General features: G+C 31.0%; 1 protein-coding gene across 1 annotated transcript; it reads right to left on the reverse strand.

Annotated features, from left to right (window-relative positions):
- Positions 1-316: 316 nt before the first annotated feature.
- LOTGIDRAFT_125515 (hypothetical protein) lies at positions 317-23,921 on the reverse strand (the record flags this gene model as incomplete). The annotated part of the gene is made up of 39 exons (XM_009062286.1): positions 317-457; positions 898-1,044; positions 1,257-1,406; positions 1,567-1,677; positions 1,843-1,936; positions 3,929-4,051; positions 4,574-4,673; positions 4,868-4,995; positions 5,172-5,291; positions 5,577-5,695; positions 6,104-6,232; positions 6,462-6,578; positions 6,844-6,925; positions 7,114-7,187; positions 7,447-7,512; positions 7,681-7,802; positions 8,009-8,117; positions 8,420-8,535; positions 8,626-8,726; positions 8,965-9,096; positions 9,374-9,441; positions 10,475-10,634; positions 10,935-10,994; positions 11,130-11,179; positions 11,414-11,521; positions 11,751-11,882; positions 12,077-12,211; positions 12,877-13,050; positions 13,762-13,858; positions 16,267-16,460; positions 17,576-17,663; positions 17,798-17,922; positions 19,348-19,422; positions 19,713-19,772; positions 19,966-20,026; positions 20,406-20,453; positions 20,617-20,669; positions 21,699-21,766; positions 23,672-23,921. 39 exons carry the CDS (start codon positions 23,919-23,921, stop codon positions 317-319), a joined length of 4,287 nt encoding a protein of 1,428 aa, XP_009060534.1.
- Positions 23,922-25,055: the final 1,134 nt, after the last annotated feature.

Below are 25,055 nucleotides of genomic sequence, written 5' to 3' on the forward strand. Positions count from 1 at the left end.
CACTACAAGATGCATCTTCATGGTTTTTTCTGTTATCAGTTTCATCCATTTCCTACAATTAGATCAATATGTTCATATAATTTTGATCTTAAAATCAATTTCTTTCTTACTGATATATATTCATGGAACTAAACCATTTTATCAAGAATGAAATAGTGCAAATTAACAGAGATCACCACTGTATATTCTTTTCAGTAATTACAATGGGTTATATTCATACTTTCTGAATGATTATTCATAGAACTGGAGAACACTGACTGAACTCTTACAATCATACAACCATATAATATGCTCTCTTATCCCTAGTATGCTAAAATCAGAAAGGAATACTGACCACTTCACTTTCATCATCATCTTCATCAGGAACATCATCTGCTTCTTCATCACTTCCCTTCCCTTGACCACCACCATCACTGGCTGAACTATGTTCTGATACTTGTGATAATATTTCACATCCCTTTGCAATATAAAAGATATGTTAAAATTTCTTCAAATCAACCTTATTAAAGTTATCAATGCTCATTGAACCAGCTTAATGTCAAATCTTAAGCCTTGGCAATTCTATTCCCTTTTAATAGCCCATAGATCCTTCTCACTCCTTGTTTTTAAGATCCTGAAAGTGAGGTTCAAAATGCAAATTACGTCATCCCTTATGAATGAATACTTTGTGGTGTCACTAAACACCCTGTTAAATTTTAAGATCAACAGCAAGAAAAGGGGCTTATTTCCCAGAAATCTGTAAAGGTAAAATTCATCTGAAAGTATATTTAAGTAGCTTAATCAATTCCAAATTTAATGATAAAAAATATTATTAGTTTTGAGCTAGTGGGATTGGAGAAAGAGGCTTTAAGGACGTTTGATGCATGAATAAGATCTATACTCTATACACATGCTTACTTGTAAATCTCGATTTTTCAAATTTCCCATCCAGAAAGCTTCAGGACATTTATTGACTGTTAACATTAACATAACTCTGTATACAAAGGCTTCTAAGGCTTTCTTTAACAATGGTACTTGATTGGTTAAAGAAATATCTTTAATGATCTTGCAAAGAAAAAAAGAATGATTCAGTGAAATATTTATGAAAAATGAAAAAGAACTCTCACAGCCTGACCCTATTTTTTGGAGGCAACCACTCATCTGGGCATCAGAAATTGGTCATAGAAGAAATTATTACAAATTGTGAGCTAATTTCTAGTGGCCCAGATTTTTATCTTACAGACTACCCATCTTAAACATAATTTGATAAAACCAACCTTTGTATGCCCACATAAATGATGTAATGTTCTTGTACTAAGTTGAAATGTCTTTAATATACTTTGAACATCTTCTCTATGGAATCTAAACATACTATCTAATAATGGCATAGCTTGTCTATAGAAAACTTCAACAAACTGGCGTCCATACTGAAAAAATAACACGTGTAAAATAAGATCAAACATAGTAACAGAGTATTATTCCAGCCCAGAAATAATATAATAAATAATAATAATATAAATCCAATCTAATCATTTCAGGTATCAGCTTTGATCTTAAAAGGATTGTAAAGAAGTGTTAAAAACTTACTTTCAATACTGTACCTAGAATAGCACGACCATCAAATACTTTTAATAAATTGACTAAAACATGATGTATTCTAACAGCCATATTCCACTGTATCAATTTATCCATTTTACTCTAAAATATCAATACTTGACAGACATCTACATTCATTTCAAAATTTTAATCAAATCGGTAAAAAACGTAATAAAGTTTAATTCACAATATACAAGAAATATATCCACGTTTGTCGATCAAGCCTCAATTTTCTATCATTATATCAATAAATTAGTTTAAAATCACCTGTTTAGTATCTGTTTGTTTATAAGGACTAATAGACTTGATACTATCTATTAACTGATTAAAAATTACACGAAAATATACTGCAAACGAATTCCTGAAAATACAGATATATACAAGTATTAATACATTCAACATCAAGAGTTATCAATAATAATTAAATAAACATTTGTAGAGCGCCTAAATCCACATCACACAGGGACATGCTCAAAGCGCTTAGAATCACCATGTACAATACTTATGAGTTTTACAACACGTCTAATGGTAGCGTTGAAATAGATGAGTCTAATCGAGATTTGAAAGTTTGTAATGATGGTGATATTTTAAGTTTGTTAGGGAGACTATTCCATAATATAGCAGATTGGTATTGAAAGGATCAACCACCGATGGTTTTCAAATTATAGATTGGAACATCCAGTCGGCATTGATCTTGAGATCGCAAACATCTTGGTGGAACATAAGCTGATACGAGGTTCTGTAGGGATGACGGCGCAGATTTATATAAGGCTTGATAAAGATAGTACTTTAAATTCGATTCTCTCATTGACTTTGAGCCAACTGGTGATATTTGGGTTTGTAGCTTTGTAGACCTGTTTGTTGGGAATACCAGCAAGGACACTATTACAGTAGTCGATTCTAGATAGCACAAGGCAACGGACTAAGGTTGAAGCAGCATCTTCAGTAATCAGATGGCGTATGGCACCAATCTTTCTGAGATAAAGTTTTACAGATAAAATTTACGTAGGTTTCCATTGACAGATTGGACTCAAAATACACACCAAGATTCTTTAAAGTAGTGGAGAAATTAATTATTGACTGATCAATTGTTAGAGTAGAAATTGCACATTTGGTAAGTCTGGAAGCTGGAGCAATGAGCATTGCCTCTGTTTTGTCAGAGTTCAGTTTTAACATTTTGTTGGTCATGCATAACCCGATATTAGCAATGCAGGATTCTAGGTTCCTACAAGATGACAGTTCATGATCAGTTTCTGGTTTAAAAGAGTTCATCAGCTGCGTGTCGTCTGCATACAAGTGGTGTTTGATGCCGAGCTTATCTATCAGACTGTCGCGTGGCTTGGTATATAAACAAAACAGCATGGGTCCAAGCACTGAACCTTGAGGTACGCCACATGATAATGTCGCACTAAGAGAAAAAGATTTATTAACGATGACACTCTGTGTTCTATCAGTGAGATATGAGTAGCACCATCTCAGAACAGCACCACTAATTCCATAGTCAGATTCTAGATGTCCAATGAATTTCCTATGATCTATTGTGTCGAATGTGGCCGACGAATCGAGGAGCACAAGAGTTGATACATCACCACTATCAACGGATGACTTTAAAGTGTCAAGAACATGAATAAGAGCAGTCTCGGTACTATGAGATGTCCTATATGCTGACTGAAATCTATGCAGAAGATTATTTCGTTCAAGATGTTCCAAAAGTTGAGACTTTACCACTTTTTCCAGAATTTTTGATATAAATGTTAAGTTAGATACAGGCCTATAGTTTTTCATGACTTCTGGATCTAATGAGGTTTTCTTCAGAAGAGGTTTTATTACTGCAGCTTTAAAACAAGTGGGAACGACTCCAGATTTTAAACTAGTATTGATGATTTTCGTTAATATTGGTAAGAGCGAATCGACTATTTTGAACAAAAACAGGGTTAAAAATCATATACATGTAACTACATGTTTTATGCAAATTAGTTGAAAACAAAAGGAGCTTTTGTAGTTACACTGTTCAAGATTATGTGGGTTAAAATGTGAAATCTGCTTTTTCAGCAATTTGCACGGCTATTTTCGCAAATTGATTATACATTTATAGTCTTAAGATATATTATACAAGAACTGCACCAAACCACATAATCCCTTCTTCACTGGGATGCATCCAGCCTTCAATCAAAGGAAATGTGGTGAGCTGCATGCCCTCAGAGAAAACGCCTCCTAATTTTTCTTTTTTTTGGGTCTGCACTGTAGATTCTAGATTGATAGTAAAGGACTCTTCGCATCTAGTCCATAAATTTATCCCTTGGTTAACAAAAAAATACATGACGATAATATTATAATTTGAATATATGTTTACCTTGTTAATGATGGAAAAGTATTAGAAGAACCATTTTTATCTGCATCTATTAACTCTGGTATACCTTTAGTTGTTAATGTTTCTATGGCTGATAACTGCTCCTCTGAATGTACTATGTATGTTCTGAAATTCATCAAAAAAATAAGTTAGACTAAACATACCTCAAAATAAAGATAGCTTGCCAGGCAAGGTAACATACGCCCACTGGCAGCTGTCAGGAATGATAAAACAGTCATTAGTGATTAAAGTATGGATTTTCTCATATTAAAGGAATTTTAATAGTTTGAATTCATTTTTATATATATATTTACTGCCAGTTATTTATGCTGAGAAATTCCACCAAATTTTAAAAAATCAATATCAATAACCCAAATACATCAAATTATCGCATCAATATATATGATCACACAAAATTTAATTAAAATCAGTTGAAAACTGTAGTCTCTATTGTGTTCACAAGAAATGGCAATCTACGTCCACATTTCCATGTGGGCGCATGAAAATCCAGTCTAAAAACCAATAACAAAATTCTGCGCCCTGATATATGATTTAATTTTTATTGAAAAAGAGTTACCTGAAAGAAATCCAACCTTCTTAAAAACCCTTTTTCTGTCTGACAATTGATGTGTGTTTTTATGTATTTACCTGATAACTATTTGTAATAATTCATTATGTTTCTGTCCTTTCTCTCTTTCCCCATCCACTGTTCTCCATTCTCTTTTTAATAAATCACAGGCTAGAGTAGCTGTAATAATAAAATACTAGATTGGTCTTTATTTTAACATACTAAGATGCATGCCTTTATTACTCAAGTTATTTTAACTGCAGGAAGTGTTGATATATCCACAATTACTGGAAGAAAGTTCTTACAAATATATTTAACTAGCACCTTAGCTTCATAATAAATATGAATTTAAATTGAAAAAGAACAGTAAATACCTATTTTTTGTTGTAACTCTGTATTTTCATATTTCTTAGCAATGACTATTAATACTTTAATTAATAAAACACCGCTTTCTAAATTTAATATAGTATTTGAGAAATTCTGTAGATACTTGAAGCTTCCCCTGTAAAACACGAATTCTCACTTTAGAAAGGGAGGACGTGCATACTTCTCAATTTCATTTATACTCAAGCAGTGGACAATATATTTATAGTGGCATACAGATCAGTTTAATAAACAGAGACTATAATTTATTCACTAGTTCAACTCAAGTTATGGTATATACGTGATATAACTTACCTAATCAATTCTTGAAATGTAGACTGAGTTCGAGTCGAATCACCCGTCTTTATTCTACTAATTAAAACTTGTAAACTCTGTTTTAATATATCATTATTACAATGCATTAAAAATCCATTCCTGAAACATTATAAGGATGTAAGAAATAGTTACTCATAAAACAAAAGTCAACAATGTAATTGGTTTACTGCCCAATGGAATCTGGTTTGAAGTCAACTATCAAAGGGAAGCTAAAAGCAAGCTCTAAGAGATACAACTAAACTCTAGTAGTATAAATTGCTCTATATTACATATCATACATATTGTTTAAAATACAGTGGGACATTTTTTTATTAACATTGTTAATATTAGAGCTCTCACCATATTTTAAAACAAGAATTTATACACTAAAAAAATTGATCTTACCAACTAAATACAGATAAAAAACATTGTAATAAATGTTTAAATATACACATCATGTATTTTGATTCATCTGTTGACATATTAATACTATCTATCACTCCATCATTGTCTTCTACCTCTTTCTGAAGTAAAATTTCTATTGGAATATTTTTTGTACTATATCAAGTCTTTCTTGATTTTATCAGCAGTGGATGTTCCATATTTTGGACTACCCCTTATATTTGGCAATAAGTTCTGCCCTTAAAAAATGTTCCAACAACACAGAATTTGAAATTCATTTAAGAAGAGATATCAGGCATGCTGTTGCTCAGATCATTGAAAGGTATAATATGCTTGATTACATTGAACAAATAATGGTCATGGGTTCTGCCAAGTCCAGATGACAAAACATGTGATATCTTTTGTAAATATTGGATGTTTAATGTTATCTTTTAAAAGCTAATATTTCAAAAAATCTATCAGTCACAAAATTAACTGCATCAATAGACTTGGTTAAAAGGGTTCTTTCCCCCTGAAGAGTTAAGAAATACCTGGAAATATGAACTAATCTTCTCCAAATGATCACATAATGATGGTAATAATGATATTATATTTGCTATTATTTCATTAGATGATAGTTGATCTAGGTGAGAATATCCAATATTTTTATCAACTTTAGTCTAAAATCAGAATAAAAATAAACAATGATCTCAAAATCTACTTACTTACTACAGTTAACATCATTATCATTATAAACTTTTAAAAACATACATGCACATCAAAGCTATTTCTTATATATATTTTGGTTAGATTATATAATTTCATTGTGTTCATTGTATACAGTGAATCTTTAAGAAAATTGCTGAAATATCAAAGTTTTTAGCACACTACAGTAACATCTGATCTTACTTTGAGAAATGTACGTCGTTTATTGGTTGTAGATAATAATGAGTGTGATAATTTCTGTACTAAATCTTCTAATAAAAAATTCAACTGTGCTGGTTGTAATTTTAACTCTTCTGTTAACTATAATAATTACCAATTATTCTAGATCATCTCAATCAATACAAAAACATTATCATCAATATTTTAATATAGCATGGTTCCATGATAAAAAGTCTAATAGTTACAGTGATAACATTTCAAGACTAGAAGTACAATGAATATAATGATATATATCTCAAGGAAGGATATCTAAAAATATTCTCATTTTTAATTCTTATAGGTTTAATCTTCTATTTCAGTATCTAAAGAGTTGAAGGTGATCAGAATAAATCTAATCTACCATTACCTTTGTATTTTGTTGAGAATCTAGAGCTGATTTAGTAATTAAACTAGTTGTTAACATGGTAAAAACATGGATATCTAATTCTCTATAATATATAATTAGGATCTTTTTCCAGGTATAATATTTTGAAGATTTGTGCACTATATATTTAACTTTCTATTAAGGCACAGATTTAAACAGATTAAGATCTGGCATATTTAAATAACATAAAATATTGATAATATGACTTATTTGTAAGTATATCAATAGACAGAGTAAAAGTTCTATCATTACCTAAAATATTTTGTGTAAGATGACAATGATACAACTGCTTTATTCTTGTTTTCTTTGTTATCTTTTACCTGAGACTCTATTACAGATTCATTCAACTATAAAAATAGTAAGTATGTTAAAAAAAAATGGAACACATTTTTATGGTATACTACTCCTTAGTACGTTTGAACAATTTGTATTGTTCTCTTCAGGTGAAAATTACCCCTAAATGTAAGTAAGTATGATATTCAACTTTTAATTTATTATAGCATGGATTTGTTACAACTATCAGAATACTCTGTAGTTTTAATACTGAGAACTAAAAAATCAGTCAGAATACAAAATTATTCTCACTTTTTCACTTTGAGTTGAGCCTCTACTTGTTTCATCTGAATCATCTAGATTAACTTTATCACCTTTCTTTCTGCAAATATAAACAAATTAATCTTAGCCGAGTTCTTATAAGAAATCTATGAGGTCAAGTGAAAATCAACACATTACAAACATCTTAGAAGAAATGTGTGATATATTGAAGTTTTATACAAAACTCTAGTGGCAATTGATTAGTAAATTAACAATGATTTGTACTAACTTCTTGCCCTGTTTTTTAGTAGATTTTTTACTCTCCTTAAATGTTGATGCTGTTGAGGTATTCTGTGGTTTATCTTCCAAATCAAAATTAGCCAAAGGTGGAATATAGTTTGTTGTTTCTACAGTATACAATAATACAAGGATAATTTGTTATAAAACCCTTGCTGGCAACAGTATTGAAAGATGACACAAAGTTCAGAAGGTATACAAGTATGCTTAATTACATAATTTAATTGGCAATATTTAATCATTTCCATATTGTTAATTTTTCATCATGTTAATGGATATAATAATGGAAGATATTCACCTTAAAATATCAACTTACCAGCTAAACATTTCTCTAATAATCTTTGACTATCAGTAATATTTATCAATCTACAGATCACTTTTCCTTTCATTTCAGCATCAGTTTGAGTTGCGAAACCATTCACCATCTAAATATACATAAAGCCATTATGAGTAAACTTGGTTTTCAACCATTTTGCACTTTCCCTAAAGCTGAATTCACCACATGAAAATCTCGGTCATTTTAATATGATTTGCCATTTGATTGTAATATTGTGACTTGTAGCCCTAAACAACCAGAGTATGACGCTTCACCTGAACCATATGACAATTTGAACATGGCAAATAACAGAGCAAATATAGCCATCCTAATATACCCTGACATATTGCAGAGATCTCAGGGTAATTAAAGAATGTAAGAGAAATTTACAATTTACATGCCTGATCTTACCTCAATAAACCAATTAATTTCATAAAATAATGTAGTACAAATAATTTCCTTTTCTTTCTGTGATAATGAGGAGATTTTATCTATGACATCTCTCTTCACAGTATATATTGGACAACCTATAATAGTACATTAAACTTTACTATTGTCATATTAGACAATGATACATCCACTTTAGTATTTGGTTAGTAAACAAAAACAAAGCTAACCTATTAAGGCATCTATTCCTTCTAAATTACCATCTTGCTGTTTATATTCACATATCTGAACTAAACGAAAATGTGGTGATAGACATAAAGGTTGTGGTGATCTGTAAGAATAAGTAAAGAAGACTTCTATTAGAGTCGCATTGAAATATGGATGGAAATTTTATACCTTGAATTGGCATCACTATCACACTAGTATTAATACAATGATACACTTTTCTTAGTAATGCTATTTAGAATGAATGAAATCTATTACTTTTTTTGTTGTCTAACCTATAAATAATAAATTGAAGACTTTATTTACTAATGCAATTATGTAAATAATGAAAATATCGCTATTACCTAGGTTGTTTTGGTAGTGTAGATTTTTTACGGTCACTAGTATGTATTATTAATGGTAATAAATCAATGGCTATAGCACTCTCTTCTTCATCATTCAAACCAAAACTTAACTCCAGCGGTACTAACCAATCTCTGCATTAAAACAACATAAGATTCATATAGTTCAGAATACCAGAATGTACAAATGCACAGTCTGAAATCGAAAAAGAGTAGCCTAATGCAACTTACTTGGCATAATTTCTTCATTGCATACTATAGTCATTGCCCGTCTTCATTAGACCAATTAGACTCCATTCACATCATTTCATTTAATAGTAGATCAAAACCCAGCACAGTCATTATCAACTAACGTACATATCAGATACATATTTTAAAAGATATAAATAAAATTTGTCCTTACTTGTCTAACTTTCCTTCTTCAATATCAACAACAAAATCATCTTGAAAGTCACTAGTAACATTTTCTGATATCCAATTCTATAATAATAAGAATATTTATAGCTCTATAATAAGAATATTTATAGCTCTATAATAAGAATATTTATAGCTCTATAATAAGAATATTTATAGCTCTATAATAACAATATTTATAGCTCTATAATAATAACAATATTTATAGCTCTATAATAATAACAATATTTATAGTTCTTTAATATTAACAATCTTTATAGGTCTATATTAATAACAATATTTATAGGTCTATAATAATAACAATATTTAGAGTTCTATAATAATAACAATATTTATAGCTCTATAATAACAATATTTACAGTTCTATAATAATACCAATATCTACATTTCAATAATAATAACACTATCTACATTTCAATAATAATACCAATATCTACATTTCAATAATAATACCAATATCTACATTTCAATAATAATAACACTATCTACATTTCAATAATAATACCAATATCTACATTTCAATAATAATAACACTATCTACATTTCAATAATAATACCAATATCTACATTTCAATAATAATACCAATATCTACATTTCAATAATAATACCAATATCTACATTTCAATAATAATAACACTATCTACATTTCAATAATAATAACACTATCTACATTTCAATAATAATAACACTATCTACATTTCAATAATAATACCAATATCTACATTTCAATAATAATAACAATATCTACATTTCAATAATAATAACACTATCTACATTTCAATAATAATAACACTATCTACATTTCAATAATAATAACACTATCTACATTTCCATTATAATTTGCATTTTCCATTAATAACAATATCTATATTTCCATAACAATATGAAATCAATATTTACAGACCAAGCTAACAGATTTGATTATATCATCTTTTCTAATTAATGTTTTTAGTTGTCAAGAAGTTAAAAGAAGTGGAATATGTGTTGTTTACAGTATGATTATGAATAATTATCAGATATTTATGTAGTTAACAATACAGTTAACACTAGTCAAATTGACAGTAGAAATGGAACAATAACAAAAGGTACTAACATTACCTCTATATTGGTTGCTAGTCGACCTTTATTAATAACAGAAGACAATTCATCCATAAATAAAGCTGATGATTGAGGATTATTAGAACAACTATTTCTTACTAGCTGTAATAAACTTATAACTTGTCTAAATATATCATCTTCTAATTCTTCCGTATCATTTCTTTAAAATAAAACATATCTTATCTAATATCATATCTACTATATAATAGTCCTCATAATGAATTATATTCAATAGCTGTTTAAATAATCCAGATTAAATGAAATAAATATTCATTGCGACTTTTTATAGCTATCCTATAACCACAATGTAACAGTGACTGACTGAATCACCAAATTTAAATAAGAATATAGGACTGTTGGATCAAAGGTTTGTGGTCATGTCTCTTTCTCTGATCAACATAATTACTGTCTATATAGGTGTTTTCATCAGAACAAATGTCAGTAATTTATAAAGTCTTACTTTGATACAGCCATACTTTTAACAATCATAATAGCACCAATAACACCCATACGTTTATACCTAAAATACCCATCATAATTACATATAATACATCATGTCAGAGGAGTAGGTAGCAATGTTTAAAATACAAGATAATATATAATAGTCCAGTTTATTCAAATAAAACAGCAGCTTTTTTACATACTAAGTACTTACTTTGGATTGCTACTAGATAGCTGTTTTCTTATTATAATATGTAAATCATCCTGAAACAAAGAATTTACTTTTATTTCCCTTTATATTTTACATAGACTAGTAACGATACCCAACTAAAATAATTATTTACATTTACACGAAGTTACAAAAAAATAAGACAATTGTTTCAAAGGAATCTAGGACTGCTGTAGGAGTGTAGGTGAAAAACATGATTATGCAGGCAAAGTTGAATTATGGTCTCCTTTTACGGAGCATAACAATAAAAAATTTAAAAAACATAGTACCTGTATCATGCCACCTTCATCAGTATCATAAAAAGCTAAACGACTTAACATAGAATATAACTGTCTTATCTGACATACTGATAGATTATCTAAATAATCTAAAACACCCTGAAACATAATATCTACATAACAAATAGCTAACATAACATGAAACTTTTGACTGGGTCAAGTTTTGCTACTGATTTGTAAAAACAGGAATTATCCAGTTAGTGTGTGTTATTGCGATGTTGAAATAACAATCTGTTTTAGAGTTATAATATTAATCTATTTACACTGTCATTTACATTGTAAAACAAATAAACTTCAGTTTGATTATTATCAATTCAAATATACACACCTTGACAAATATAGCAAATGGTACCATAGCTTTCAGATTATTTTCTACTAAATCAACCAATATATGTAGTGAGGAATCCATTTCACTATCTAAACCACTTCCAATATGTGTTACCAAACTACTAACAATTTCCTACAATGAAGATATTATCATAAATACTTTGTCAGCTCAAATGTTTTGTCAAGTTCGTAATCGCTCGACATTAAGAAGATGCAAATTAGGGATACACTTCTACATAATTTCTATAATTTGTTTTGTAGATGTTAAATAACTGAGGTAACAGATTTGGTTGTTATTATGTATACAATATTATTGAAAGCACTAACCTGTTTACAGAAGGAATCAAAATAGAGAAAACAATGTTTATACAGTGAACATGCAAAGTAACTAACAACTGGTTCTGGTGATCTTAATAATACTTCACATAATGATAGTATACTGGTAAAATAATCTCGCAAAATCTGTAATATAAATATACCGGTATTTCATTAGATGTGCTAATTCTATTAGGAAAATATCTAGGTGTCACAAATGTATTAATAATTGCCAAAATAGTTTTTATTATGGCTTATTGGCCTTATAGCCAGGGCTTTTGATTATGTTTTTTGCCAATTGAGCATTTTCTAATGACCTGTGCAATCTGATATCACAGACCGTGGCGATGATAAATTCATTCCAAGCAACTAGGTAAATTCCCAGGATCATTAATACATTTAACACTATACTGGTGAAAGACAAAGTTTGTCACAAATAAAATAAATTTTCTCTTAGAAAATTCAATACTTGATAGTATCATGGACTTTAATGAATTTTTTTCTTAGCTCTTCCGTTGAAATAACATGGCAAAACAGGCGGGTTGCCATTTTGAAACACGTACGCAGATACCAGGATACCAGCGAAACTGATGAGGTCAAACAGAGATCAAAAGACGAACACGAACAAGAATGCATTTAAAGAAATAAAACAAGCACAAGAATGTTTTTTTTCTCATTTTTTTGGTTTATCCGGAAAAGAAAACATTCTGCAATCCATTTTCATTTACAGAATTCCGTAAGTCTTGCATCTCTGATCTTTGCCCAAAAACAAATTCAACATGTACATTTAAATATAAAGGCTACTAACTTACTTGAGAATAAGATGAAAATGAAGACTGTAAGAAATTCTCAGAGAAACATCCAGATCTAATTTTATTTCTAAATAAACTTTCTACTGTTTTCTTTCTACTGGTATTATATAATATTAATAATACAAATAAATCTAATACTTTCTGTTCTCCTGCTGCTTTAACATTGTCTATAGCCTGAAATATATATCACAGATACTCTTCTACAATAATTACTAAGCTAAGCAGTTTATAACACAAATAATCAACTTTGCATGTATACCCAACCCCGTTTAAGCCATGATGAAAAGGATAGCTTGCCAGGCAAGGTTACATACGCCCACTGGCAGCTGTCAGAAATAATAAAACTGTCTTTAGTAACTCAAGTATGAATTTCCTCATATTGAAGAAATTTTAATAGTTTGAATTCAATTATATATATATATGCCAATTATTTATGCTGATAAATTCCACCAAATTGTTAAAAATCAACAATTTAACAATCGTTAAACCCAAATACATCAAATAATCACATCAATACAAATGATCACACCGAATTTCATTAAAATCAGTTGAAAGCTGGAGTATCTTTTGTATAAACAAACAAATTTTGACGAGTTTTTTCCTAAGTCAAGGGCAATAACTCAAAAACTGTTCATCAAAAGATCGTCAATTTCGAACTGGACCAAAATCTCAACAATACAAATGATCACACCAAATTTCAGTTGAAAACTGTAGTCTCTATTGTGTTCACATGAAGTGTTGACAGACCGACGGCAATATACGTCCACATTTCCATATAAAAAATTGTAAGAAACATCCCAACATTACCTGGAAAGAGACATTACTGACAGCAAATAAATACAGGTAATTTGATAAAAGTTTTAAAAAGCAAATAAAATCTGTTACCTTTATAAATGCTTCAGCTACAGTCCTTTGAAAATGAATTCCTGATTTGATGGCATCTAATGTAAGAGTTTCACAATCTTTTTCACTGGTTCTTGACCTGGTTAACAAATCATATGGATATTGTAATATATAGGGTAGGGGGGGGGGGGGACGATTATGAACACATAACAACAAGCCTTGAACAGCAAGTGCAGCACCAATGGGATACAAAGATTCAAGAATAAAGAATGAGATGATGACAGAAATATTTAATCACAAATTTACACTAGTAATAATCCATTGTAACGCTTAAAAGTTAGGCCAAGCGTACTGACATCTAGATCCACGTCAGTTTTGTTTACATTTTAGTTCATTCAACGTAGACCATCATTTCACTTCCTTGTTCAAGTTATTCCACTAAATCACAGCATTGTTGTAAAATACATTTCATTGCCACATCAGGATCAATGTAGATTGATCTGAAGTCTGTAGGTTTTGTTCACTTTTCACACATTTTCATCAAAAGAAGCTAAAATTCGTCCAGAAATAATTCACGGTCCGCCATGTTGGATTTGACGTCGTCTGCATAAATCACTGACCTTGATTGTAAATGAGTCTTTCCATATTAAGCACTTACTTCATGTTGCGCTTTTGATAAAACTAAATCCATCATTGTCTCTTGTTTGTATTGCATTGAGGAATTGTTATTTCCGATATGATTTATTGCTGTAAAATGGATTAATTCGTTGACCTATTTATCTGTCGACATGGTCTCCTCCACTTCACTACAGTCACTAGGCTAGTAGTACACTACAGCACGTAGTAGATCTAGGCCTCGGCTAGCTGGAAAACCGGGTCACAGAGTTGTTTAAAGGATGCCACTCTCACTTAAAATTATCCAACAATTAAAAATATTATCCTTAATCAATGTTCATTCCTTTTTATTGATCCTAATGATCGTTGGTGATTGTTTTGTTTATTTATTTATTTGTTGTTGTAAGTCTTGGTCCTCGGCTAGGTCGCAGGTGACATAATGAAGGTCAGAAAAGCACAACCATTCATTGGTTCTTAATTTCGCGTCGGAAAAAGCGCAATCATTCATTGGTCAGTAACGTCATGTGGTAAAAAGCGCAATCGCACATTGGCTACTACTAGTTATAAATAAGACTGAGATCTTCCAAGATGGCAGTTTACGTTTAGGCGTTGATTCGTTAACGTTGACTTAGGAAGCTTGAACTTATCTCAGATAAATCGAATTTTTACGGCTAAGGTACGATAATGCAACTTTAAAGGAAGGAAGGCCCATTATGAGGTCATCGAAGCTAGAGGATGCTTCAGGGCACTCCATCGGCGCTTCTTCTAGTTCTGTAGGCCTAGTCCTAGGCCTAGCAGAAGCAGAAGCAGTAGTTCTAAGCCCAGTAGTAGATTCAACATGTAGTAGCTTGCCTATCGTTGAACCGTAGCGTTACGTGAGCTCCCACCACACCGGACCAAGCCAGCCTTGTAAATAATATGTAAATATAATTTGATTCCATGATATCAAGGACCATGGGCTACCCGTTGGTAAGTCTACCCTGGTCTAATAAACAGAATCTCGTACCAGGAAAACATCGATGTATTATATAATAACCTAACTTAAAAGGGAGTGTAAACTTGAGGGATGTAGTACACTGTCCCTGTTGGAAGTGGGTTTAGTGTTCCTTGGCAAGAAATATATCTTTAAAGCACATAATTCGACAATCTTGGACCACGAAGAGAAACCCTAAGATCGAGGCATCGACGACGCATGAGCACGGTTAGCTGAGGCTAGGCCTAAATGATTAGCGAATGGTTTAAGGAATATCAGAAACTGATGTATTATTATGATTTAGCTCATGGTCGATCTGATGTCTCGACTCTAAGGAACTCAGAAGTTCGGGAACATGGAGTTTGCTGGAAGTGGGCTGTCTATCAATATCTACTTTGATAAACATATGTATATCACTATATAAAGCACAGTAAAATGATATATTGTTTCCTTGCTTTTATATTGCTAATCTCAAAACAGAACTTTGCTTGAATTAAGTTTTTCTGATGTTCTGAAGAATAATTCTGTTACATAACAACACTATTATCAGAAATATTTTTATGTGTTTGATTGAATATTTGTGACTTAACATTGTTAACTTACTGTTTATTTTTAGAAGGCTTATTGGTATTTGTTTTAAATTCAACACTATTTCTGATTTCATTTACAACCTACAAAATAATGATGTGGTTCAGATGCAGATATTTTGCCATGATGAGGAATTAAAGGAATAGCCAATTAGACCATATATTCATCAGTAGATATACCTTGTGTTATAAATAACATAACAGGATCCTTATATAATCCGATAAATCCACAAAACTTAGTAATTATCCATAAATATGCAATTGACTATTGAAAAACGCTTAATATAAAGATTAAGAACTTAAATTTTATGTTCATTTTAAGACATAGTATCACTTTAAAGGTAAAAGCACAAACATGTAAAAATAAATAACATATATTGTAATGAAGCCTGGAAAAGATAAAAAGAGATATATAATATATCAATATTTAGATCAGAAATATTTCCAATAAATTGCCTCACCTCTAAGGAATCTTGATTAGTTACAGTTTGTAAGAGAAACTTAATAACAACTGGTAAATCTTCTAATTCTACAGATTTTAATGTTTGTATAACTGATCCTCTTACCTAAAATATTACAATAGTTAAAATAATACAAAGTTTAACAACCTTACAGACAGATCTTTTGTAAGAAACAGACTCAAGTCTCATGACTAAATCATGTCTCATGTAATTTTACAAGAAAAAAAAATTGATCAGATATATTGAAAAACATAAAATACTTTTAAATATCCTTCAAAATTATAAGCCTTTGTGATCAGGTGAAAAATTGAAGGTCATAGAGTAGAGGACACAAGCTAAATGTAAACAGAAAAGATAGCTTGCCAGGCAAGGTAAAATACGCCCACTGGCAGCTTTGATTTTGAATAAAAATATTTAGCAGTATAGTAACAATCACCAGTATGAAATATTCAACCTTCAGTCATACACTGCTTTTGAACTTTTTAGGGCGATAATGAATAATATTGAGTATGAGTTATTGCCCTTGTTCTTGAAAACGTGTTCAATTTTTAGCTCATGAAAACTTTAGAAGGCAAATATTCAATCTTCTGAATAATAAAAGCAAGATTTGTCAAAATCCAGCAACAATCATGTCTTTTAGTTTTTAAGAGCTTAATTTGAAAGCGTTTTCAAGAACAAAGGGCAGTAATTCATACTAAATATTTTTCAATTCTTCTGATTTTCAATAGGGTTCATCCTTGGGTGATTACAAACATTCACACCTAGTTTCATCAAAATCCATCAAGAATTGTGCCTTCTTGAGTGATTACGAGCTAAAAATTGAATGTATTTTCAAGAACAAGGGTAATAACTCATACTAAATATTTTTCGATTCTTCTGATTTTCAATAGGGTTCATCCTTGGGTGATTACGAACACTCATACCAAGTTTTGTCAAAATCCATCAAGAATTGTGCCTTCTAGAGTGTTTACGAACTAAAAATTGAACGCGGTTTCAAGAACAAGGGCAGTAACTCATACTAAATATTTTTCGATTATTCTGATTTTCAATGGGGTTCATCCTTGGGTGATTACAAACACTCATGCCAAGTTTCGTTAAAATCCATCAAGAATTGTCCCTTCTAGGATGTTTACGAGCTAAAAATTGAACGCGTTTTCATGTGGGCTTATAAAAAAGCATGACATGCTTATTATAGTGAGTAGAAGGAATGAGAAACCTACTTCAAGAAGTAACTCTGATGTCAGATTTAAATTTGATAATGCATCTAATACAGCTACTGTTAACTGATTCCCTTCTAATAATACATCTCTACAAAATAAATATAATATATAGTATAATTATTTCAATTCTAAACATTGATATCTCAAGAACATACCATATTGCATACTCAACAATCATATTAGATACATACCATGATATACTAATCAATAAAGAATACTCACCTCAAGGTGTTAGCTACTGTTGCATGTTCTGAATCTTCTATTATTTCTGGTAAACATGTTATTATTTCTCTCTGTATATCTAATGATGTTATACTTATCATTTCTATCAACTTCTTACTCAATTTCTACAATAAAGATAGTGGACCACAGCCATATACACCCACCACAGTATGCAGATGGTAAAAACGAAACATCCATTTTAAGTTTCATCAAAATCGGTTGAAAACTAAGATGGCATATTCATGATTTTGGGGCAAGGGCAATAACTCTGCTTCTAACGGTCGAAAATAGCTCCAATTTGAGCTTGATCTTCGTTTTATGAATATGTATACACATATTTCATTTGATTCCATCAAAAAATCTAGTTTTTAGAGCGTTCAAAAGCAAATGTTGACGGACGGAGTGTTTACGAGCAATTGATGCGGATAGAAGCACTTACTGAATAGAGTTTAAAGGGCGATAACTCCTCAAAACTGACGTAAGAGGCCTAAATCTTGAAAAAGCCTTAAATCTAATCAGAAGAAAACTGAACTTTCTCAAACCTTTCGATTTAGGTCCAAAAACATCCATTTTAAGTTTCATCAAAATCGGTTGAAAACTAAGTGAGTAATAGCAAATTCAAGATTTTGGGGCAAGGGCAATAACTTTGCCACTAACGGTCAAAAATAGCTCAAATTCAAATTGATCTTCGTTTTATCAATATGTATACACATACCGAATTTCATTTGATTACATCAAAAAATCAAATTTTTAGAGCGTTTACAAGCAAATGTTGATGGACGGACGGAAAGGGGTGCCGACAATATACGTCCACATAGAGAGATGTGGGCTGATAGAAACATAAAGGGCACTTTCAAATTATACTTTCTATATAAGAAAGCCTAAGGTCTGAAAGGTGGTTGAAATCTGTTAAGGAGAGACTCGACTAACTATGAGTTTTTAACTGGTCAATCAAGACATAACCTGCACCAAAATCGATCAATTTTTTCAAGGGGTGAATTATTTTATCCACTTCGTAGAGCGCTGGAACAATATCTCAATGAATCCATACATTGCCATACCCACATTGTATCGTATGGTTCAGCATTGATACCAGGCATACTTGAAAAACATGTATGTATACCCATATAACTAAACCTCATAAAAATGCTTTAAATGTGCAATTCGTTAGTGTAAATATGGCAACAGCAAATCTATCAATAATAAATTAATAATAATATAATATTATTCTTTTATCATTTGAAAATATCAGTGAAAGAATCCTTGTCACGATAAGTATCATTTTGTAGTCCAAATATTGTTATATGTAACATATTGTGACATGATTGGAAATACCTGTCACTACCCTTTCGTACGGAAAGAAAGAATATATTGCGGTTTTTATCATAAGTCAAAAGCTACATTTTAACATCAATATTTATGTTCTTCCTTATAAATTTTAATTTTTTTTACTACAATATTATGTAGTAAGTATTTAACAAATTTTTTTTAAATGAGAAATTGTTATATACACATAGTTAGTTACATCATACCAATAATAAAACACTCACCTTACAATCTATAATACGATCTAACCATCGAAACTGGCTCAGTAATAGATGAGGTACAAATAATTTCTCACCATTCTCTATGATATGACTAGAAAATAGAATGAAACATACCTCATGATATAAATCATAAAACATTCGTGGAAATATTGCTTGAGATATCAACATACCATGCAAACTATTTGTCATCATCATTGGTAAAAAAAACAAAAGTCACAAGACTTGATGGATAATCAGACCGATAAATAATGACAACAGCAATATAATCTCATCATTAATAATATTCACTAAAAGTGTGACAGTATGGCTAAACATAGTATTCTCCTTTGTTCATAAGATTTTACAAATTAGTTTATAATCAAATATACGTACTCAGCATCACCAATGAATTCTGGTAATTTCTCTAATAGCATATTCATAACATCATTCTAAAATCAAATAAAAAAAAAAAGTATTCATTTCTTCGTATAAGGAGTCTAAAATTTTAAAGGATACTTTCAAGGCAATTTACTTTTCAGTTGGGAAATGTAGGTTTTTATGTCGGAATTATAAAACGGTTGCTGTTATTTAAAAATCCTAATCAAAGGGTCATACTTTATAAATTCTAATCAAATACTTTACCTGTAGCATGTCCACACCCATCAATATACGAACTACGCTATCTTGTATAGAAGCTCGAGCACTAAGTTATATCAAATATAGGTTAATCTTAAAAACTACATGTAAAATTCTTTATGAGTAATACAATGTGGGTGTAATATTTTAGTCTAGAAGGATGAACTATAATTCTTTACTATTGGGGGATTCTATCTTGATTCATCAAGGGAACAAGATACTAATGACATTTAATCCTTGATGCACTCAGCAAGCAAAGCACATCAATCCCTTTGACCATGTAGCAACCATGTTACATTTATATGAAAAAATTATCAGTAACAGTGCCAGGGATATCGGCTGGCTCTTACAGTGGTAAGAGGTAATGGTGGAAGGAATTAGGTAAGTAACTATATACCAGTAGAAAGTTTGTCAACAAAATAACAGTAACATGAAATCAGACTTACTTATCACAATCAGTACTTGTTATAGTTGGCATCAATACCTTATGAAACCTGGAAGACACATATTTCAACAGAATACAGTTATAATCTGGAGAGTTTCTTACTGCGTTAACTTTTTGTCAGCTTGTAAAAGATTTATTTTGGCATGTAATTACTTCCAATATACTAACATAAGCAATCATCTTAAGTCAATAGGTTGTATTAAATATTTTACCTCTTATCTTCTGACATATAATTCTGTAAACCTTCTAACAATTCATTTACAGTCTGAAACATTTAATCAGAATGTACATATCTAACTACATATAGAGGAAACAAAATATATATGGATATTTGGGTTTGAAAAATATAATTGTAATTATATAGTTTAGGAATACATGAAAAAGAACAATAAGCAAGGTTTATAATTTCCTCTTTTATCCAACGACATTGCAAAGAGAAAGTAACAATACATAGTAACATGATTTAACACCTATAAATTGAAAATACTATTAATTTCAGGAGACTTTCTACTTTTACATGGATTTAAGATGATAAAGATAGCTTGCCAGGCAAGGTAATATACGCCCACTGGCATCTTTGATTTTAAAAAAAATATGAAAGAGCAAGGGCAATAACTCATACTAAATATTTTTCAATTCTTCTGATTTTCAATAGGGTTCACCCTTGGGTGATAACGAACATTCACACCAAGTTTCGTCAAAAATCTGTCAAGAATTGTCCCTTCAAGAGTGTTTACAAGCTAAAACTTGAACGCGTTTTCAAGAACAAGGGCAACAATTCTTCTGATTTTCCATAGAGTTCATCTTTGGTTGATTATGAACACTCACATCAAGTTTTGTCAAAATCCATCAAGAATTGTCCCTTCTAGAGTGTTTACAAGCTAAAAATTGAACGCGTTTTCAAGAACAAGGGCAATAACTTATATTAAATATTTTTTGATTCTTCTGATTTTCAATAGGTTTCATCCTTGGGTGATTACGAAACACTCGAAACACGAAACACAAGTTTTGTCAAAATGCGACTAGAATTGTGCCTTCTTGAGTGTTTACGAGCTAAAAATTGAACGCGTTTTCAAGAACATGGGCAATAACTTATATTAAATATTTTTCGATTCTTCTGATTTTCAATAGGTTTCATCCTTGGGTGAACACTCATACCAAGTTTTGTCAAAATCCGACTAGAATTGTGTCTTGTAGAGTGTTTACGAGCAATTGTGGACGGACCGACGGACGGACATGGGTGACGGCAATATAAGGCCCCCCATTTCATGTGGGCGTATAAAAATTAACATACTTCTGGATATGTTTCATGTGCTTTCATTGCAACAACTAGATTCTTTTGAAACATGGCCTGATCAATACCTATGACAATAAGAGTGAAAAAATAAAAAACAAAGAGAACAAAGAATGACACAAATGAGTTCGATGTTTAAGCAAAGTCTTCAACTTCCAGAGTCAAAATCTTTCCAAGTAGAGCTACATACGTCTATAGAAAAGGTCAAATGCTACAGTCAAGTAACCTAATTTCCTGCTAACCTATTTTTCGTGCATTTCCGGAACAATGTCAGCTAGTAGAATGAATCCAGTAGTCTCAATCACGGTAAAATCTATTAATGTATACTTTGACAAATACAAAATGGCGGATTTCAGTTATTACCAAACTTTACAATTTTTTATCAGCCGAATTTCCTTATAATCCCCAGTTGTAATCGGAATTCATAGTGTCGTCTGCTAGAATGTTGTCCAACGAATGAAGTCACGTGATCAACTAGTGGGTTCCATGTCAGCAGAAAAATTCTATGCAACACAATGTGGGCCATATTCTTATGTTGTTTCAATGATTTTTTGCATTAAATCACGCTACGTATCTTATTTTGTCAGTCACTATTTTTTTTTTAAATCATGGTTCTTTGAAGGAATTGTCATTAGTTATAAAGAATTGATATTAAAGATAATTATTAAGAGAAAATAATTATACCACTCAGCATCCATACAACTTGACTTATTTATAGATCAAACATTGTACATGAAAATAGGTGACGCATTTTGCCGCCATGGTCGAGTTGGTTACTCATGAAATATGGGTCAAAGTGAGAGATTCATAAAGAAAATCGAAACAAACCAATTTTAATTATTTTGTAGAATATCTGAGGAAACATCTAAGATATAGAAAAAAATTTTCCATTTTTTTAACTTTGTTGAAATTTGGTCTTGAATCCTTATATGCACGAAGATAGCTTGCCAGGCAAGGTAATATACGCCCACTGGCAGCTTAGATTTTAAATAAAAATATTTAGTAGTACAGTAATAATTAGTACGAAATAATCAACCTTCAGACATACACTTCTTTTGAACTTTTTGAGGCGATACTGAATAATATTATCAAAATCTGTCAAGAATTGGGCCATCTAGACTGTTTACAGACTAAAAATTTAATGGGCAATAACTCAAACTAAATATTTTTCAATATTTCTGATTTTGGATAGGGTTTATCCTTGGGTGATTACAAACACTCACACCAATTTTCGTCAAAATCCATCAAGAATTGTCCCTTCTAGAGTGTTTACAAGCTAAAATTGAACTCGCTTTCAAGAGCAAGAGCAATAACTCATTAATTACTTTTATTTTTTTTTTATTTTCAATAGGGTTCATTCTTGGGTGATAACAAACACTCATGCCAAGTTTCGTCAAAATCCATCAAGAATTGTCCCTTCTAGAGTGTTTACAAGCTAAAATTGAACTCGCTTTCAAGAGCAAGAGCAATAACTCATTAATTACTTTTATTTTTTTTTTATTTTCAATAGGGTTCATTCTTGGGTGATAACAAACACTCACACCAATTTTCGTCAAAATCCATCAAGAATTGTCCCTTCTAGAGTGTTTACAAGCTAAAATTGAACTCGCTTTCAAGAGCAAGAGCAATAACTCATTAATTACTTTTATTTTTTTTTTATTTTCAATAGGGTTCATTCTTGGGTGATAACAAACACTCATGCCAAGTTTCGTCAAAATCCGTCAAGAATTGTCCCTTCTAGAGTGTTTTCAAGCTAAAAATTGAACACGTTTTCAAGAACAAGAGCAATAACTCATACTAAATATTTTTCGATTCTTCTGATTTTCAATAGGGTTCATCCTTGGGTGATTACGAACGCTCCTGCCAAGTTTCGTTAAAATCCATCAAGAATTGTGTCTTGTAGAGTGTTTACGAGCAATTGTGGACGGACATGGATAACGGCAATAGGTTACACCACTGTACTGTATACTTACTTATTTCATTATTGGCTGATCCATCTTTCAGTATGATACCACAAGTACTAACAAGCTCAGTAAATACTGATTTTTCATTGTAGTTGTTATCTCGTACCTTTCTCTTCTTTGTACTCGAAACTAAATTGAACAAAACAGAATTAAAATGTCTTAGATTAATGCTTATTTGTAGTATTGAATGAATTTGTTGGACATGAGTTTTAAGAATCAAAATACCTATCCAGAACAAGTTTGCCTTTGTTAACAACATGATTCTGATATAAATATTATGAATAATAGTGGGTTTTATACAAACCTGAACTATCTGATGATTTTCTTTTAGATCTTACTGTTGAATCTTTTGACTTCACCATAATGATTGATATAGATAATATAACATCTCACTAGAAAAGAAAATTTGAATAATGCTTCAATTGTTCGACATTGTTTTGATAGATAGGTTTGGGGAAACAAAGAAATTGTCTGACATGCAACATTTCTGAATATCTTACTCTTAGGTACGGTATCCTTTTTTTTATGAACAATCTTATATTCCTAACTTATATAAGTTATGCTATCTCTTAGCATGGAGGTACTTGTATTTAGGATAGACCTATTCTATAAAATGTAGCCTTGCCCTTATTTAGTTATTAACTCAAAATTTAAGTTTCAGAAATCAGTAGGTAGGCTCAGGCCAAGGCCAAAGCCAAAGCCAAAGCCAATGTGTCAAGTCCGAATACTGCCTAGAAGATAATAATTACTGTAAGTTTAGTCTATTTCGAAATCTAATCATAAATTTGGTGTTTAAAGCCTAATCATGTACAGTTTATAACCTTTGATGTACTAAAATGACAGAACAAAGTTTACCGCCATATTACGATCTATTTATGGATGATGTGACACAACCCCGGAAGAAGTTTTATTGGTTAGTCCGAAACATCTGCCTCTATTCCAGCCTCTGGTGGCTATAGTAGAAGTTGATGGCGTAGAGACATCCAATTAGGCCCTGTTTAATGGAGATTTTCAGCACCTCTGAAGGTGCAGGTTGTCTAATTAAGACACACTTTTTACCTACTATCTCTGAGTCAAAAGCAATCAGAGACTGGAATGGAGGCAGATGTTTTTGAATAAATTTAAAGTTAGCCTATACCACCTCTGGCTCTTAATCTTATGACGTTGAAATTTGAAATCGTCTTATAAATAAGTTATAGCCTATAGAGATTATATCCTTTAGTCATGGCACCTGGTAAGTCCAGTTGATGAATATAGTTATTTATATACCAAATCGGTTAGAAAAACTACATTTCGTAATAAGTCTTCGGAGTACTGTAATTCGGAGCATTGCACGAGACATACAATATGGATTTGGGTAAGCAAGTAGGGCATAAACAATGAATATTTTAAT

This window comes from Lottia gigantea (assembly GCF_000327385.1).
Source record: "Lottia gigantea unplaced genomic scaffold LOTGIsca_50, whole genome shotgun sequence".
Classification (NCBI taxonomy): Eukaryota; Metazoa; Mollusca; class Gastropoda; family Lottiidae; genus Lottia; species Lottia gigantea.